Genomic DNA, 18,570 nt, shown 5'->3' on the forward strand with positions numbered 1-18,570 from the left:
GTGGAAACGTAGCATTGTGTTTGTTCTTAGAGCTCTCGCTGTGTCTTTCTTCTGAAACGCTGAAAATAAAATGTCAACTCACAGACTGGGAATCCATCAATATGAAAACACAAAGATGTAACGATCCCTGAGCTTAGTTATGGCACTTTTGTGAAAATGCAGTCTGGAAGGGCGAAAGTTAACTGTGTTGCTTTTTAAGAACATCATCAGCGTTATAATGATACCAGAAAACATAGAGAGCATAATCTGTCATGCTTTCCCATATATTCATTCATGCAATCTACTCCACTGCGCTCCCCTCTCCACTATCTCCACACACACATACACACACACACACACACACACACACCCTCTCTGTTGTCTCTCCTTTCTCCAGCTCTAACTCTTTACTCTGCCTTTTGTGTAAGTGAAGCCAGGGCCTCCCTGTGACATGAGCCCTGCTCCTGTAAAACTAATAATGACCGAGATTTGTGCAGGCTTAGCATTCTTTCTCCCTTTCAGTGCAAGACACTGAGAGTGGAGGGAGTCGAGGGAAAGGGGAGAAAGGTCTGGGGGTAAGGTGGCGGTGGTGGTGGTGGTGGTGGGGAGCGAGGGGTGAGGAGAGGGAGAAAATGTCCTAGTTTGAGAGGGTGCAACTTGGGAATCGTGCAAAAAGGAAGAGAGGTGAAGCACAAGATGGAGAAAGAGATAGAGAGGCCCCCTTTTCCCTGAAACACCACATGCTTTCATTCTTTCAGGGTCAGTGGCACTGAAATAACACTGCATCCTCTGCAAACAGTTTGTACACACACAGACACATTCAGGTGTGTCCAAGTATGCTCTGCAACACCGAGAGATAAATCACTGAGAAAATCAGGAATGTAAACACAGATCTTGAACAGTAAAAAGTCTACATGTATGCTTTAACTCTAAGCTAGCAGTCAACAACTACTTTCAAACCCAACAATTAGCAGAGCCATTTATTCCCCCCCCCCCCCCCCCCCCCAAAAAAAATAAACTGCACGCTATGAAGACATGCAAAGTAAAATCAAACATGTCCCCACTGCACATTGACAGAGCTCTGTCAAATTCCCATAAGGATCACCAGATGTGCTGGGAGATGCAACGAGAGGGCAAAGGGGAGGTCTCACACACTGCCCTCTCTAACACTCTCCCCTCCCTCCTTTCACCCCCTCCCCTCCTCTCTCCCAGAGACATGTGCGCACGCTGCCAGCACACAGCTCAGCTCTCAGCAACTGATGAACAGACAGCTGCTGTTTCTCCCTTCCCCACCTCTCGCTCCCCTCACCATTCTCCTTTTTCTTTCATTTCTTTCCTACACTGCCTCCATTCATCCCCTCTGTACTTTCCCCTTCCTTCCCTCTACTTTGTCATCCTGATCGGTTCTTTTCCTCAGGCGGATAAAAAGGCAGGTCCCGGTGCAGGGAGAGAGGGCTTGTGTAATCTCTGGCTGCACATGAGCTCCGAAGAGTTATTGCTTCAGCTGGAAAAGCAACACAGCAGAGGACCTACTAACGATTAACGGACAAACTTTGGAATAAGGACAGGAGTAAGGAACACTGCTGTGACAGGAGAAATACAGTTTGGAGTTTGGGTGCAGGACAGAGATCATGCCGGGCTCTGGGCTGCTGCTTCTGTCCCTGTTGGTCCTGTCCACAGGAAGTGATGCCAGAAGAATTAGGAAAAGGGGACTCAACCACAAGGTGAGCCTGCAGACCTCCCTCTTTGACCTTTACATGTATTGTTGTGAGTGGGTAAACTCTGGTCCTGTCCCTGTTTCATGGCAAGTATCCTTCAAAGTGGAAGTAGGTGAAAGCTCACAGCTGAACAGTATAATACCGGCTCTGTTACAGAGAGCTGCTTTCACACAGTGAGAGCAGTTTTGTGGCTGTGGTGAGAGGTGGGTGACCTGGTGTGAGGGCTTTGGTCCTGATATGAAAGACCAGTCAAATTATCTAAGTATTGTGCTTCCAAAATCAGTGCAATTCTGATGAAAATAGTTCTAGTCTATGTCTTGCTGGGTTTCTGGATCGGCCCCGTCCTCATGTCTCTAATAAATATAATGTAGGCAAAAGGTGAGTAGTTATAGCTTGGCATTCATTCTGGCTGCAAAACTCCTTGCAATAGCTAGCTTGGCTCTGCTCTCATGAGCTGTTTACCCACCAGGAGAGAACAGTTTTCTCAGGAGGAAGGACGTGAAGTGAAAAATAAATTGCAGTCATAGTGTCTACAAGATTTCCAAGATGGCAGGTAAAAGCAAGGTCCAACACTATGATAACAGCAGTGCCTTTAAATCAATGCCAATGCCATGTGTTACCAGACACAACCATGGGAGCCACAAGAGAAGAGAGCATAAAGCTGCGTTACCTGCAAGACAATTTGCACCTGTTGTTCAATGTCTCTCCCCCCCCACACCGGAGCCTACGCATAGGATAAGATCTGCAAAGAGATCTGTCCACAGGAGGCGCCAAAACCGACACTGACAGAAAGTTCCTCACAGGAGCTTTAAGAATACTTTGTACTGGTTTTTTTTTTTTTTTTTGTATTTATACTTTAACAGACTGATTCATTATTTTGCTAAAGTTGCAGATCACACGTCTTTTCATCAGTAATGCCCAGTATCAAATACTGTAGCACTTTGTAAAGTAAATTCTTTTTAATACTTCATTTATTTTTTATTGATTTTTAAGATGTGGATCTGGAGAAAATAAATCATTTCGGCGATAGTCTTCAGGGGAGCTTTTCAGTTTTGATGAGCAGCAGAAAGCTGAGTGCAACAAGTTGGAATGAGTTGCTGATTTTCTAGTTTCCGTATGAGTAAATGAAAAGCACACTGGATTGTGTGTGTGTGTGTGTGTGTGTGTGTGTGTGTGTGTGTAGTGAGGATTATTAGGGCAGGAACTGAACTTGCAGACTGGGCCCCTGCTTGTTAACTCCGCTCAGTTTGGCTGATTGATCATCTCTAACAAGGGTTCACTGTAGCGTGCTGCGGTCTCTTTCTTTATCACTCTGCAACCTCTCGTGCTCTAATGTTCTCACTTTCCGACCTGTTCATGCCCTCGCTGGCCCTTCTCCCTCTCTTCTTTTCAGCCTTCAACTCTCTTCTCCTCTCTCATAGAAAACAGAAACCCTTTCACCTTCTCCCTCGTCTGCTTTTTTTTTTTTATCCACTAACCCATCCCAGCACATCGCCCCAGATTTCTCCTCCTACAAATCTCTTTTCGCTCTCCAACAGAAACGTCCTGCTGGACTGTGCTTCAAAGCCGCTTTAATTGGAACATGCTGAGACTGCTGTGCAGATGGAGTTTGTATCTTTCCCTCTGAACCTTTTCATCTCTGCATCTTTCAATCGTTCATTTTTTTTAACCACCTCCTTTGCAAACACAATGCTGTATACACACACACCCTCGGCTTTATCCGTAACACTGGGGTTGTGCAGAGAGACAAATTATAGTACTTACTATTGGCACTGAAATAGTGTGTTTGAAAACAAACTCAAGGCAACCATCGTGCTCAGTGCCTGTCTTAAATGTACTTTTTCTCCTTTTGTTTTTCACAAATACTGTAGGTAGCTCAGCACTGTAGGGACTGTTGTTGGGAAGTGGAGGGTCCCCATATAGTTCAAGTCCCTGTGCAGACCAATAAAGGAAGTTGGTCTGGTTGCTGGAGAGGTGCCAGGTCACTTTCCAAGTACTGCAGAGGTGCCCTTAAACAAGGCACTGAACAACATCTGGAGCTCTCCCTGTGTAGCACTTTGTAACGTCTCTCCTTTAGATGCACAGGTGCTGTTTGTGCACGTGTGTAATCCAGGCCAATATGTGTGTGACTATAACAGAGTGTAAAACCAGAAAAGGCCACTCAGGGATGAATGAATTAGTAAAATAAACTATAAATGAATCAAAAGTACGATGAGCCTGCTCTCGGGTAATTCTTTCTATATGATAGAAAGAATTCTTGATCAGAAACGTTATCTGTTGAATCTTTGAGGATCATTCAAATCCCCTCTACGAAACACATGAACAGATGAATGACAACTGCTATTTTCCTGTTCTTGATCTTTTTTTCTGTTTGCTGAACAAACTGTTTAAACACATTAACAGCTTAACATGGGAAAACTATGGCAAAAAAAAGTTTAAACTGAGTCTATCCTTGAATCAAGCTTTGTTAATCTTACTTTTAGGTGACATGTAATCACATTCCTCACTGTAGACATGCAGTCTTTACAGGCTTCCCCTAAACGTCTCTTTCCTGACTCTCTCATGAAGGTTTCAGTTTGACCTCGGGGTCAGAGGGGTTATGGGATCAGCAGTAGCAGTCTACTTTTTTCCTCCTCGGCTATGACAGCCAAACTACATGGCATGTTGTGGGAGATGCTTGTCGTGGTAAGAAATGTGCACGAGAGGAAAACTTGCATTGATTAATAATTTAATCATGAGGCGATCCAAAGTTCAACATTTACTTTATTGTCTCAAAAAGTGACAATTTAGTCTTGGGCTCTTCACACATGCTGCAGCCTTCAAAATAAAACAATCAACATCATTGACATTAAACATTAAACAGTGAACATTATTATATAGCGTTCAGAAAAACATTAAGAATATAATCAACACGTTCCTAAAATACCAGTGCAAAAACACAGACTCATAGACAGATGTTTTAAACCTGTTCACACCAAGGGGAATACGCTCGAACTCCACAGGCTAAATCAAATTAAGATTCCTCGATGAGAAAATGTGGGAGGTAGAAAACAAATAGAGAAGGGGGGTAGGAACAGCAAAGCAAGGAAAGATGTGTACTTGTAAAAAAAAAGACAGCAGTGATGAAACTTTACGGGCACAACTGATAATCATAAAGTTTTCTGTGATAAAAGAGAACTAATGTTCAGTGAGTGAAACTGACAGATTTTGAGTCCAATATTTCAACAGCTGGAAAACATATTTCTAGACTAAAAGCCTCGAGCACATCTGTCCTCCTTTCTAAGAAATCACTGCTCCAGATGCACAGATTACACACAGACACACGCACACACACACTGACACAGGCACACACACACACACACACACTGACACAGGCACAGGCACACGCACACACACACACACACGCACACACACACACACAAAACTGATTATTTTGACTCACACAGTCATAACACAGTCTGGGTCAGACACCTGCCTGGGCTTGTCAGTGAGCCTGAACAGCGTCTGAGGCTACCAACATAAATCTTTACAGTTTCATTGATTTGTTGTGATGGGGCTGTTTGAACTGCAGGTGTGAAGACTGGGACCCTGCAGATGCTCACAAACAGAAACACTTCCTGTTCACTTCCTGTGTTTGACTGCCTGTGGCTGCTACATAAGACACAACAGAGCCATATTTGCTGCCTGTTCAGAGAAATTTATCAGTTTGGAGCAATGCTGCAGTTGAGGTGAGTTTTAGTTCAATGCAAGTTCAGACTATACATTATAAGTATAATCATTCGTAGCTCGATGAGGCAGGCGTAGGGTTTCGGGACCAGGTTGTCTGAGCCCGTAGTGTGTCAGAGTGAATGAATATCAAGGCTACATCTGGCACTCCTCACAACGTCCTGATGAAAGTCGAGCATGTTTTTTTTTTCTGCCTTCTACAATGTGTTCTGTCACATGAGTGACATTTACCAATGAGTGACCAGAGCGCCCCGTCCTCACAGAAGGCACAAGTGTAAGCAAATAAAATGGAACTATGAACAGAGGAAGTTTGCCGAGCTCTGGGCCTCCATTGACTCTCATTATAATAATAATAATTTATACTTTATTAATCCCACGAGGGGAAATTCAGTTTACACTCTGTCTAACACACACATAGGCCGAGATACACACTCATGCACAAACAGGGTTCTAGTGACATGCATTAATGGAGAGGTCTCAGAGTGAAGGGACTGCCCACAGCGAGCGCTCCAGAGCAGTTTTGGGGTTCGGTGCCTTGCTCAGGGGCACCTCGGCAGTGCTCAGGAAATGGACTGGCACCTCTCCAGCTACCAGACCAGTTTCCGGACTTGGTCCGTGCCGGGACTTGAACCGGCAACCCTCCGGTTCCCAACCCAAGTCCCTACAGACTGAGCTACTGCCGCCCCAAAAGGTCAACATGCACGTTTCCTCCTCTTCAAAACAAGAGATAGGAGCTTCGCTGGGCACAGGAAAGGTGTGTCCCTAGACACATCCCACACCCTCACCCATGAGTGGGCAGCTGAGGGATATGTTATATTTACAGTTTACGGATATGTCCCATGAACTGTTCGTGCAGTGCAAGGCCAAATTAACACAGCAACACGCTCATGGACAGCAGTTTCAAGTGCCACCCGCCAATGCTAAGGCCCTCATGCCACAGAATTAGACAAGGAGTATGATGGCTTGCAGGGTGTGATAAAGCTGTGGTGGCACCAGCAGAGAGGCTAAAGAAGAGCGAGAGCTAACAAGAGTCTCATTTACTGGTTGCCCTGCAGCCTTGATGCAGTGTCATTGGATTAGGGCAGCAGACCAGACTAGCATGAGTCAGCAGTTTATTAAATTTGTTCTCACGTAGTTTCGGAAACATGTGCCTGTAAGTTTACATGCACATTGTTTTGTTGAAGAAGTGAATGCGATTATTTTCTTAGTTTCTTCAGGGGCAGAGAGAATCCCATGATTCCCTGCCCGATGCCATCTTTTGTTATTGTTTTGATTGGGAGCCCCCTGGCAGCATAATTTACATACTGTGCACTGTGAACAGCTCTACACTGGGCTAATCCCAGTCAGGTGATGTGAGTTTGCTGGTCTGAAGCACTATTCTGAACGAAACAAAAATATGAGGCTGAATGCTGCAGGACATGAAAACAATCCTGAGAGAATTAGTTTCGCTGTGAACTTCTGCCTTTCTGGTTCCTCTGTGGTTTCAGATATGGGATTTTGCAACAGAGACGTTTAAGGAGTTGTATCAGGAGGGATAAAGAATGCAAGACCACAGGCATTTTTCGATCCATAATCGATCGATTTGAAGATGCAGTACAAGCCGAGTGACCTCTATCATGGCCTTCCCTGCTTCCTCAGATTATGACTGACAGGCAGCAGGCAGTTTTCTGACTGCGTCCTAACACTAATTAGCCTCAGTTTGCATCTGTCACGTTGTATTACAAACCAAATAATACACATGTTCAGTCTGTTCGTCTCCTTTTCAAGGTCAGATGCCACTCTGTTCTATTTCCTCTCTCCCAGCTGTGCACCGCTCCCTGTTTGTCTGTCATCATGTCCTCACGTCACTCACTCAAACTCTCCTCTCAGACTGATTTATAGGCTGTGGGTTTGTCTCACAGTTAGCCTGCTGACTTTCCATATATCAGGCTGTCAAACTAAATGCTTCTCTCGAGACAGGAAATGAGTCCTGACAACTCCAAAGCCAATCAGAAGTGAGCTGTGTGCTACCTGGAGTCACGGCAGATCTAGTGCGTTGGAGTTGACACGTATCTTAAAGTTTTTCGATTTGTGTAAACTTGTGCACAAGTCTTTGATCTTGAAGCATGTACTTCTGTCTGAGATGGTGTGTTTCATTGATATTTTGCAGTTGTCTGTGTGCATATACAGTACATACAGTAGGCTGTAAAACATCTCAGTATCTTGTCTGAGATCTCTGCATTGAACCATAAACAGCCTGGTCTCGGTTAAAATACCCTTCAAAATAAAAGGCACTAATAGGAGGGAAAACAGACTGGAGGAATGAAAGAGCATTTCAGGATCATTAAAGCCACCCTCATGCCACTTATTTCAACACTAAAGAGAGGGGCAGAAAGGGAGGCAGTAAGAGTGTGTCAGACAGAGAGGGTTAGGAAAAACATGCCCACAGATAGACAGGAACATCACACGCAGGCCCGCTGGCAGGGTCTCTACAGGAGAGCGGCACAGCAGACAGGAGCGTAAATAAACAATGAGGGACATCAGAGAGATGTGAGCAGGATAGTGAGCTAAAGCTCAGGATGTGAGGCATGGTGGTGCTGCTGGCACACAAAGACATGAAGGCACAGGAAAAAAGGAACAAGAGGAGCAGCGAGGGTGATGCAGTAAGAGCTCAATGATAGTAGAAGGAAAATGCTAAGTAAACACACATGACAAGAAAAACTCACAATGAAGACAAAGTTATAAACAGGAAGGGCACACTTGACCTTCAGACGTTTGCAGGAGGCTCGAGGAGCGGATGTGAGATAAGATGAGACGGTTGTAGTCGTTATGTCATTATCCAATCACAGCAGGCCTCATTCACAGACGTAACTGTATCTGTTAATATTTCCTCACTGAGAGCCAGGACTGAGGAGTAAAGGTCTGCAGTCGAGGTGTAAGGAAGCATATGTGGAGGTAACAATGAAATTAGCAGTACAGAATAAATGTGCCATTTGTCGTTATAGTTTTTCCTAATCGTTGCACCGAAGAAACGACCGCCGGCTGTGGATCTTCTAATGCATAACTGAGGAAGCTTAAACATGTCTTAGGCTGGCTATACAGGAGACGATTTCTGAACCTTGACCAATTTAAAGCATGTGCATGGGCGACCACAGAATTCTATCAGCCAATCGTCTGAACACACATAGGAGAAGATTCGGACAGATGTTGGTCCAACACACCTGCTGTGACTTCATAGTGGAAATTTCCGACACAAGAGCTCAGAGAAATGTGTGATCAAACATAACTCCAGCAGAAAAACTAGTACGGAGAATGTTCGACGCCGGCCAGCCCTATACGTCTCACATCCACCAGCTGGTCTTTTTTTTTTGCAGTATTTCACCTTGCTCAGCCTCAGTTGAAACATAATATCAAAAACAAGTAAACCAGCACAGTAAGGGACTTACAAAGTATCAGTCTTTACACAATTTCATCTTCATCCCAATTTCACCCCACACACACACACACACACACACACACACACACACACACACACACACACACACACACACACACACACACACACACACACACACACACACACACACACACACACACACACACACACACACACACACACACACACACACACACACACACGCCCTAGACCCGAAAGGAGCCTCCAAGACTTCAGCTGCCTGAAGAAGTTTGAGTATTGAGTATTTAAAGTGAACCCACGTACAGTTAATGATACCAACACAGTGCAAAACATTTGCTTTCATTTTTCTGGTTGGTTTGTAAGAGCTCTCAGGGAGCCTGCCAAACAAACAGTACAGCTTTAATGACCCAGTGCAACCCACATGCTCTAATTAGTCACTTACAAGTAACACCAGCGCCTCTGTGTGTGTGTGTGTGTGTGTGTGTGTGTGTGTGTGTGTGTGTGTTAGAGAAAAATAAAGAATTAGCTGGAACTGTAAGGTCAGTGAAAGTCACAAACACACTATTGTGTGACTTGTTTCTCATGATGAAATAAATGCAAGTTCTCATCGGAGGACTAGTTTTTTTTAGTTGTGTCATAAAAAATGACCAGACATGTATTCTTTACTTGGAAGCGGAAGAATTGTGTGAATAAGCAAACAGCCATGTATAACCTTCTTTGAAGGAAGTTCAAGAGAATCGACCTTTAATGACAAAAAATACTTTAGGAGGTCTAGTTGTTATATTCTTTGGTGGTTTCTGTGATGGGAGGCCAGTGTGTCCCTTTTGTTAATTGCTGTTTGTAGCAGTAAGAAGTAAGCAGTGAAATGATCATGAAACTCGATCACACTTCAGCTTGTTAAACAAAAGCAAATCCAGAGCTTGAGAAAATACGAGGGAGTGTTTCGGCAAAGGCAGATGTGCTTTTTGGGGTTTGGTCTTAATATTTCCAATGTGTAAATGACCCAGAACAATGAACGACTGCTTATTCTGCGGCAAAAACCTTGTGCAACTTGATACTAACATTGTGAAACATAAACTCACACATGTCCAAAGCAATCAGCAAGAATCAGAGAAGACTTTCAGCTTGGTAAACAGTATAAAACCACAAGGACCATGGCTGTGATACAGATATGTTGTACTTTGAAAGCAAAAGCACGTCCTTTCAGCAAAACTGTAAAACGTGCACTACTGTGTATGCACACGTGCAAATGTGCATGTAGGTCCACACTTAGTCAAAGCTGCCAAAGTGTGCAGAGTGTGTCTTCTCTTAGCTGAGGGACATGTGGCCTACCTTCAGCTCCTTTTCTACATCTCACTGGGGAAGCGTTTGTTCCCACTGGGAAGCAGCTTCTTAATCCAGGTCAAGACGTTAGCAGGCTGGCATGCATACTCCGGCCAATCTTCATGTCTTTGCCGTGGCTCTGCCATGTAGGAAAGAGATCATGTTTATCCATTGCTGCCCTCTAGTGGTTGATAAGCACATCTGTCTTGTGTCTATAAACACATTATTCCCTTTGTTTGTTTGTTTTTTTAACATTTGGATCACAAAACATTTATAAAAACTTCATCAGGTTCAACATAGCACTAATTTATTTATTTAGATATCTTTATTTTTAAATTACTTGTAATTCACTGGTGTGCGAGGACATCCTGATCAGAATCTTAAGTGTGCCTTTAAGCAACACCACCTGCTAAATGCATGATCAATTTCAAACCAGTGAAATTGCACAACTTATAATGTACTAGAAGTCTGTCCAGCATGTTTGTCAAACAGGAGACTCCTGGTTGTCAGTCAGTAACCTTTGACCTTGTTTTTCACAGTCCCAGAGTTTCAGGAGGGCATGGACACCGTCCTTAAGGAGCAGGAGGGACGATATAAACACATCTTTTCTGCATTGACATTCATTTTCTTTTTTTTACATTTCTTTCATCTTTTGTCTCTCAGGACTATGAGTACCAAAACCACCCCCAATCCACGCAGCACCAGAAGAATGATCGCTGTCCACCACCACCACAGATGCTGCCAGAGAGAGCGTGCGAGGTGCCAGGCTGCCGCTCAGACTCCGAGTGTGAGCGCCATAAACGCTGCTGCTACAATGGCTGCATCTACGCCTGCCTGGAGTCGGTCCAGCCACCCCCAGGTCAGAGCAGGAGGGTTTGGTGTCTTATCAGAGACCTTGGACAAAACCTTGTGTTTCATTCTGTGATAGTGTTTCTTCCTCTCTTTAAAACATTTTCACAGTTTTTTGCTATTTCCTTGTGTTGTGTATGTGTGTGTGTGTTTTGTGGATAGTGTTGGATTGGCTGGTGCAGCCCAAACCTCGGTGGTTGGGTGGAAACGGCTGGCTGTTGGACGGTCCTGAGGAGGTTCTGCAGGGTGAGTTTAAAACACACTCAACCAGTCACTGCAGTCCCAAACATACAGTCAAAACTACAGATTTCTTACATACATGTCTGAAAACCACAACAGCACAGGTTATTTTAAATTAATTTGTTTTTTTACCGTATACAGTGTGTGCACTGCTTTTTGCAGTATTAGTGAATATTGTTCGTATTGCAGAAGAAAAATCATTGATGTTTTACAATGCAATGAAAAGCTTCTGTAAGTTTAAAATGATAGCAGTTAAAGTCACATTCAGGTATCCATCCTTAAAAGTCATCACAGGAAATGGTAACTTTTTGCACATTTATCAATCATACTTGAAAAGATTATTTGTAAAGCAAAGTTTTAGAAAAGAGCAGGAAAAAGACCTACTGTAACTCCTTGTTATATTACCTACAAAGACCCCACATAAATCTATCATTACACATCACCAAGCATTTTTCCTGCCAGTTTCTCAGTATAGACTCACAAGGCCAGAGCATCTTGTCTTTGCCTTGACTTGAAGACAGCCAAAACTCTTCAGCAAATTGATGTTTCTGCAGATTTTTCAAGGATTGCAGTTTGTATATTCATATCAGAAAAGAAAGAAACTCAGTACAATAAGTGCTGGTGAGAAGCAGACATGGCAGGTTGAGTGAAGGGAAGTAAACAAAAACCAAATAAATACAGATAAACCTCAGAGAAACCCAAGTGTATTTTATTCATGTGCTTTGTGTTGAACAGTGTGTGTTTCTTCTAGCTGAGGCCTGCAGCACAACAGAGGATGGAGACGAGCCACTTCACTGTCCCACAGGCTACGAGTGCCACATCATCAACCCAGGAAACCCTGCTGCTGGAATCCCTAACAGAGGACAGTGCATCAAGCAACGCGCCAACTCTGGTACATATACGTCTTTTGATTGTGGTTTGTCTGTGAATCCAGATCTGAGAAGATAATAAGGAGATTTGTAAACCTCCTAACTTACTCCCTGTTTCATCTGCTCTTAATGGAACTTCCCCCCAAAAGATTGTGATCTTATGAAGCACCATAGGGGAAGGGACGTGCCAGCAGCTGTCCTTTAGTCTGGCTGGGTCTTCTTTGGCAGATTACATACGGGAAGATGCCAAGTCTCTCCTGTTAATAGGTCCATAAATAATACACAAATTGGAATGACCTGGCAGCACAGAGGACAATGCACAATATTTATGTGCGCCTTAAGTTGTTGGCAGACAAAAACACTCAACGGCAGAGACTGTTTTCTATTCTTATGTTTCTCGTCAGTGTAATGTTAGAAAGAGTTAAAAGTGCAATTTGTACAATATGAAGAGCAGATGTTATTTTGCCTTTTTGCCCCCAAGATGGTCGAGGTCTGAGGCACAAATACTTCAAGGACTACAAGGACTACTTGGGTAAGTGAGGTAATGTGGACAGCTGGAAAATCTGCACTATTATTCACCTACAAATAGCACCAATCTGCCTGACATTAAGATATTGTTTTCAATCACAGGTACCAGTTCCAACAATGCAGTTGGCTATGAAAAACACCACAAGCACCTGCAGGGATAAAGTATGTTTTAAGCCACTTTGAACAATCATTAAAACCTCTATTTAGCCCAAGGCTTATGTTTTTTAGTTTATCTCTTTGCTCTCAGATCCACCCTAACCTCAGCTTCAGTGACGACCGTAACACAACCGCAGACATCCACACACTCCTCATCAATCTGCTCTCATCACACCTGAACCAGGACCATACCTGCAACTCATACAGCGGCTACCTCCTCTCCGTTAAGCCTTTCTTGCAGTCGGTGCCATCGCAAAATCCTTCAAAGGACAATCAAATGTACGGTAAACAACCAAAGACATGAGTGCTCCTTTATTCTTCTGTCTTCTGTGTTTGTGAAAGGATGAAATGGGGTATGAAAATGGTAGTGCAGAAGAGAGGTGAGCAGAGTTTGCACCAAAGATTGTTTTCCAAATGTCTCAAAAGGAAATAGAAAACTCAAGCCTTGTTAGTCATGTCATGTTTTCACTTTCCTTCAATGCATTCTTATTCTCACACACAAACACACTGTATTTCTAGGGCCAGTCAACAGAGGAAATCAGAACCATATGGCCTCACACTCATATGTCTCTCCCCTTCTCCAAAGGAAAGAGTTTGAATTTCCTGATCTTTATTCTGGAAGGTTTCATTGAAAAATAGGTCAAATTCCAGCTACAGTTTTTCTGCATCTATAAATCAGATCCAGATGTAGCTTTATAATCTGTGAAATAACAGCGAAGAGACCTGATGTAAAGCAGTAACTGCCGTATTAGTTTTTAAAAAAAAAAGTTTTTAAATATTTGGATCATCATAAAGTTCTACTTAAAGGTCACATATTGTGCATACAGTATAATGATTTTCAATCACGAAGTCCATCCTCTCCATTTTCTGCCTGCTACTTAAGAAAATGTGTGCTCAAACAGGCCGTTTGGAGATTTTCCCTTAGTGACATCACAAAAGGCAGTAGCCCCTCCCCCAGGTTGGTGACTATCTCACAGCGAGGTGTTTGTTCTGCCTTCTTTCTGTATACAATCTTGGCATGGTGCAAGAAAGCCAAAGCCATTCTCTAGAGGGGGCGTGGTCAGACACCGCTCATTTGCATATTTAAAGCTACAGACACAGAAACAGCCTGTTCTGAGCAGAGCTGAATTAGAGGGGTTTATAGGCATGATCAAATACAGGATCAGAGTGGATTTAGAACAACACACTTCACACACCCCTGAGACTTGTTGAAAAAGAGTATAACATGTAACTTTCAAAATTCCCCAGAGGAACTTTCAGTGTGTGACAATTTTGGTGCTGCATGTTGACAAAGCGGTGCATTTCTAACATTTTTCTCTTCACTGATCCTATCCTGTACATGAGGAGGTAGTCAAAAAAAATCTCAACTCTCTTTCTATAGCAATAAAACGTACAGTATAACTTACTGAAAATAATGAAGAAAGAACGTTTCTTCAGGATGTGAAAAATCTTCTGTTCTGACAACTACCCCCCGGCAATTTACAAATCCTCACTCTGAGTCTGTTTTATAACCAGTTAAAACGTCCCCACATGAGCTTTAAATACGAGGAAATCGACAATTCAATTAAGAGAGATATAAGAAATATTTGCCATACCTTTAAGAAAAAAAACCATTACGGAAAAACAGACGTGAAAACTACGTGCACGTACGTTTGATACTGAACAAAATGATTTGGGTAATTATTTGTTTCTAGAAGTGATGTATTTTTAATGGAACAAGTAATACAATTAAAATCTACCCATGCAGTTTGATTATTTAAAGATGTCACTTAATACTTTCCCTTTGACTTCCTCAAACAAAAACGGCTCATACGCACAAAGAACATGATCAAAGTTACCTAGATATTATTCTCCAGTTGACTTTGCTTTAGTCTGCTGTTCCTCATGTTGTCTCTGTTCAAATGGTGCTACATTTCATTGCTGCCGATAATCTCAGAAAAATAAGCTGGTCACATGATAAGCTGAAGGTGAGAACCTGTTACCATTCTCTGTGTGCAGATATAAAGTGATGTCTGAATGTTGCCTTCTGACTGGTGCTGTAATCTTGTTATAAATAAAACACATTGTTGAAGTCGTAGACTGCAAAGTGTGATGTTTTTTTCTCTGTCTTCTGCAACATAGAGTATATGGGATTTAGGACACATGATAACAATGTCAAACAACTGAAAAGCTAACTTAACAAAGCTGTTAAATACTTCACCGTTTGATACATGAATCTGTATTGATATTAGGTCATATATGTTGTACAAATGTGAAATAATTTTTGAAGTCGCTGCCTTCTTGACCCAGACAAGGCAGAAAGTGTCTTTTTGCCTCATGTGGATGAACGACAACTACTCCCAGAATGCACCGCAGCGCTGGCCACTCCCACTGAAGTAGAGGATTTATGGAGCATTCACATGGTTTTAGACAAAACAAGATTTTTCATGCACTTAAATTGTTTTCATGCATAGTAAGTGCACATCAACTTTTCACTCAATATAACTTCTGACAATAAGATTTCTCCAAGTTGGGAAGTTGGAAGAATGGCTTCTCAACTCTGAAACTTGGACCAGCTGAATGTACCTGAATGTGGCATTATTTATTTATGTCTTTATTTTATTTCATTATTTCAACTTACGCATAACTGGTGAGACCCACAGCTGCACAGCATCATCCTCAGTATTCGGGGCCCTCGGAGTCACCAGGGAAACACTATTTGTTTTCTTTAAGGGGGTTACAGGAGAGTTTAATTTTACATTACAGAGACAAATCCTTCATGAAATATTCACAATATATCCGTTACAGGTTATACACTGAGTGCTCCTCAGCTGTTCGGCTTTAAATCACAGGCAGACTGAGAACAGCTTCTTATATAAAGGCCTTTTTTGTAGGTCACAATATTCACCATTATCTAGTAGCTCATTAGCATGCTAACTAATAGCATGCTGGCTGCTTATTAGTCATTATTAAGTGCATTTGAATACTTTATTCTTTGACCACTGTCTATAGGACATTAACTCAGTTTTCCCCAATTACCCTCCTATAATTACTGTGATTGATAGAAAGTAAGAAGTTGTTGTACAATTATTTTGTTAGTTAGTTAGTTTATTGGTTGTCTCCATAGTGAAATCATTTTCTCTCCATACATTGTCATGGTACAGGCTGTCCAGACAAACCATAGAAAAACAAAAACATACATATTTAGATGACACCAGACATTATGAAATACATGTATACATTTATTCAGCCCTGCATAAGGAAAAGTAAGAAAAAGCTGTAAAACATTAAGTGTTTCATAATGACAAATACAAAATATATACAGAAATAGTACAAAAAAGAGGAAATAAGTAAAGACATTTTCATTGCTTGTAAATCAAAATGGAGGCTATGTTCATCTGCTATGTGAAGTAACTAACCCCATTCATATGCATTCATACCCCGCTGACAAAGCAGCAGAAGCAATTTGAGGTTAGGTGTCTGCCCAAGGACACATCAGACATATTACTGAAGGAGCTGAGAATCGAACCCTCGACCTTCCGGATGAGAGGCGACGACTCAACCTACGGAGTCACAGTCATCCCAGGTGGACTTTAGCAATCTGATTTCATCACAAAATCCTGAAATTTGATTGGCTGCTTGCCTGATCAATGGCAGGGCATGAGGGATAATCACAGCAACAGCTCATAACTACTTCTCCTTTTTGGGTAGCCTTTTTCTTAAAGATTTATTGAAGAAGATTGTATATTAGAGAGGAGATCATGGTTAGTAGACATATGAAGTGTTTTTTAAAAAAAATGGTGGCCATTGAGTTGTATGCACACTCATCACTTCAGGCCTCCCCTTGCTGATGTCTGGCTCCGCCTCTGCATATATTAAGTTTTACACCAACCCATGAAGTTTGTCTTTCGAACTTAAAGTGATGATAGGAACACAGATGAATTGAGGACTTTTTTCAGTGACGTTGACCTGCGCTATACAGGCTTTGTGTGAGAAATGTATACCACAGTGGGTGTCTTTCTCTTCTTTTGTCTCTGCCCCCCCCCCCCCCCACCCCCCCCCACCCCACCCCCCCATACACGCGTGCACAGTCAAGCGAGCACACACCTGTGTGAAAGCTGCGTCAGAGACAAAGGCAGCCTCTGTCTGCAGTGAGTGAAACAGGCACTGAGTTTGGGATGAAACGGGGGTCGATGGTCGTGACGCTCTTCACGCAGGCTGTCAGCTCTGACTTGGGGATGTCCATCTGTTTGGCATGTCGCACGTGAGCGCCTCCTCACTGCCACTCTGTTGATTTAACCATCATGAGCGCGCCAAACAAATCATCAGAGAGAAGGTAAATTTAGTCTCTTATGTGTTTGTGTGGAGCTAATTAATGTGTCACAACAACGCAGCTTTGCATTAAGCTCTGGTAATGACAAGTCCAAGCAATACTCGCTTCATGTTGATTAAAGTAGTTTATAGGTATTTGTCGAATAGAATTGTTTTGCTTATTTAAAAGCACTTCAAGCAAATGATCAATCGTCAGATAATAAGCTGAACGAATTTTAAGATCAATCCCATTTGCATATTTTGAATGACTTACCGCAACACATATGTTAAGCAAACAGAGCTTGGTGTTTGTGTCTATTTTTAAGACAAACTTAATATTGTCCAGAAGGTGTCAGTGTAGTTTGTGCAATGCAAAAAAAGGTTCCCAGACTGTTTTTCTATAAACAGCCTCTTGCTCGCCTAGATCTATACATCCCATTTGAGTCAAGGTCAAATTGTGTTGTTGAACTGTGAAGGAGTACATTTATTTCAGTGTCATCAAAGAATAGTTTCTATATCTTTGTGCTTCATGTGCAGTTATAATGAACTCAGATTATTCTTTTACACAGAAACTTTTCCAGAAATAAGCTGGATACTCGATTAAAGGAGAGAAAAGGCACATTTCCACTGCTGATTAAGGTAGGATAAATGCAATTCAGTATTTCTTTTTTATTTTTATTTAAATGAGTATTGCCATACTATCCTATCCTTTACATCTTTTTGTATATCATGTCATTTTATCTTATCACTCTAAATTACTGCAACAGCCATGTTCCTGCAGTACTGTAAGCAACCCTACACCCCTTGTTAATCTGCAGGTCATTAAATGAAGGTTAAATGATCGTGTGCACTCAGCAGAAGTTATATACCGGGGAACATGTTCTGCCTGCTGATGTTTTTGGTTGTGGCCCTCTGAACCATCTTTACAATTTGCTAAAGTTGGGAGACAGAACAACCAAAAGTTATTTGATCTCAGGCTTTATTCAGGCTCCACACAAAAGAGAATCTTTTATTAAGAAGTATGAATGGAGAAGATATACAATGCAGACCGTGTGAGAACAGGGTAAGGCTGAGAGCGAATGAATGGCATCTTTTCTGTGTGTTTCTTTGCATAATGTGAAGGGAAGGTCAGGTTTACTGAACAAAAGAAAAGAAGAAGTCAAAGCAGTTATGTGGACTGCACCAAATCCAAACCAAGCTTAGACTTCACTGTTCCATCAAACATGTAAGGAGTTGCATAGCAATCATGAGAGACAAGAAAATGAAGCACAAATTAAATCTCAGAATAAACAAATTAGGCTGCAATTAATTGTTGCCAAAAGGTTATTTGCACGTCGACTCTGCAGGGAGATGTGGATGAGAAGCTGCTAATGTAATTCCCCCTGTGTAGTCCAGACACTGGTGCTGGAGGAGTTGCCTGGTGATGTTGTCTTAGGCTGATTAGATGATGAAGCTGAAGAAAATGGGAAATCATGGCAGTGTTGGGAAGGTGGAG

General features: G+C 42.2%; 2 protein-coding genes across 4 annotated transcripts in view; both read left to right on the top strand.

Moving 5' to 3' along the window:
* The first annotated feature begins 1,207 nt into the window (after positions 1-1,207).
* Positions 1,208-14,871, top strand: wfdc1 (WAP four-disulfide core domain 1). 2 transcript variants are annotated; one of them, XM_079346239.1, is made up of 8 exons: positions 1,208-1,703; positions 10,807-11,002; positions 11,155-11,238; positions 11,984-12,124; positions 12,583-12,642; positions 12,732-12,791; positions 12,877-13,675; positions 13,744-14,871. In XM_079346239.1, exons 1-5 carry the CDS (start codon positions 1,611-1,613, stop codon positions 12,639-12,641), a joined length of 573 nt encoding a protein of 190 aa, XP_079202365.1. In that variant the 5' UTR covers positions 1,208-1,610; the 3' UTR covers position 12,642; positions 12,732-12,791; positions 12,877-13,675; positions 13,744-14,871. The 2 variants fall into 2 exon arrangements, with proteins under 2 accessions (XP_079202365.1, XP_079202364.1); XM_079346238.1 differs by having other exon boundaries at positions 12,583-12,633.
* A 2,157-nt stretch (positions 14,872-17,028) lies between these two features.
* The window catches only part of dyrk4 (dual-specificity tyrosine-(Y)-phosphorylation regulated kinase 4), a 35,427-nt gene continuing 33,885 nt past the window's right edge, over positions 17,029-18,570 (top strand). For both annotated transcript variants that reach the window (XM_079345655.1, XM_079345660.1), the window contains exons 1-2: positions 17,029-17,100; positions 17,645-17,714. In XM_079345655.1, coding sequence (XP_079201781.1) covers positions 17,069-17,100; positions 17,645-17,714 — 102 coding nt within the window. In that variant the 5' untranslated portion in view covers positions 17,029-17,068. The remainder of the gene's footprint in view (positions 17,101-17,644; positions 17,715-18,570) is intronic.

This window comes from Symphodus melops (assembly GCF_947650265.1).
Source record: "Symphodus melops genome assembly, chromosome: 6".
NCBI lineage: Eukaryota > Metazoa > Chordata > Actinopteri > Labriformes > Labridae > Symphodus > Symphodus melops.

What these genes read in the sequence shown, in the direction of transcription:
- wfdc1 (XM_079346238.1), top strand. Translation starts at nt 1,611, where the DNA reads ATGCCGGGCTCTGGGCTGCTGCTTCTGTCCCTGTTGGTCCTGTCCACA. An exon ending in GTCGGTCCAGCCACCCCCAG is followed by an intron (nt 11,003 to 11,154) that starts GTCAGAGCAGGA and finishes TTTTGTGGATAG; the next exon opens with TGTTGGATTGGCTGGTGCAG. An exon ending in CAAGCAACGCGCCAACTCTG is followed by an intron (nt 12,125 to 12,582) that starts GTACATATACGT and finishes TTTGCCCCCAAG; the next exon opens with ATGGTCGAGGTCTGAGGCAC.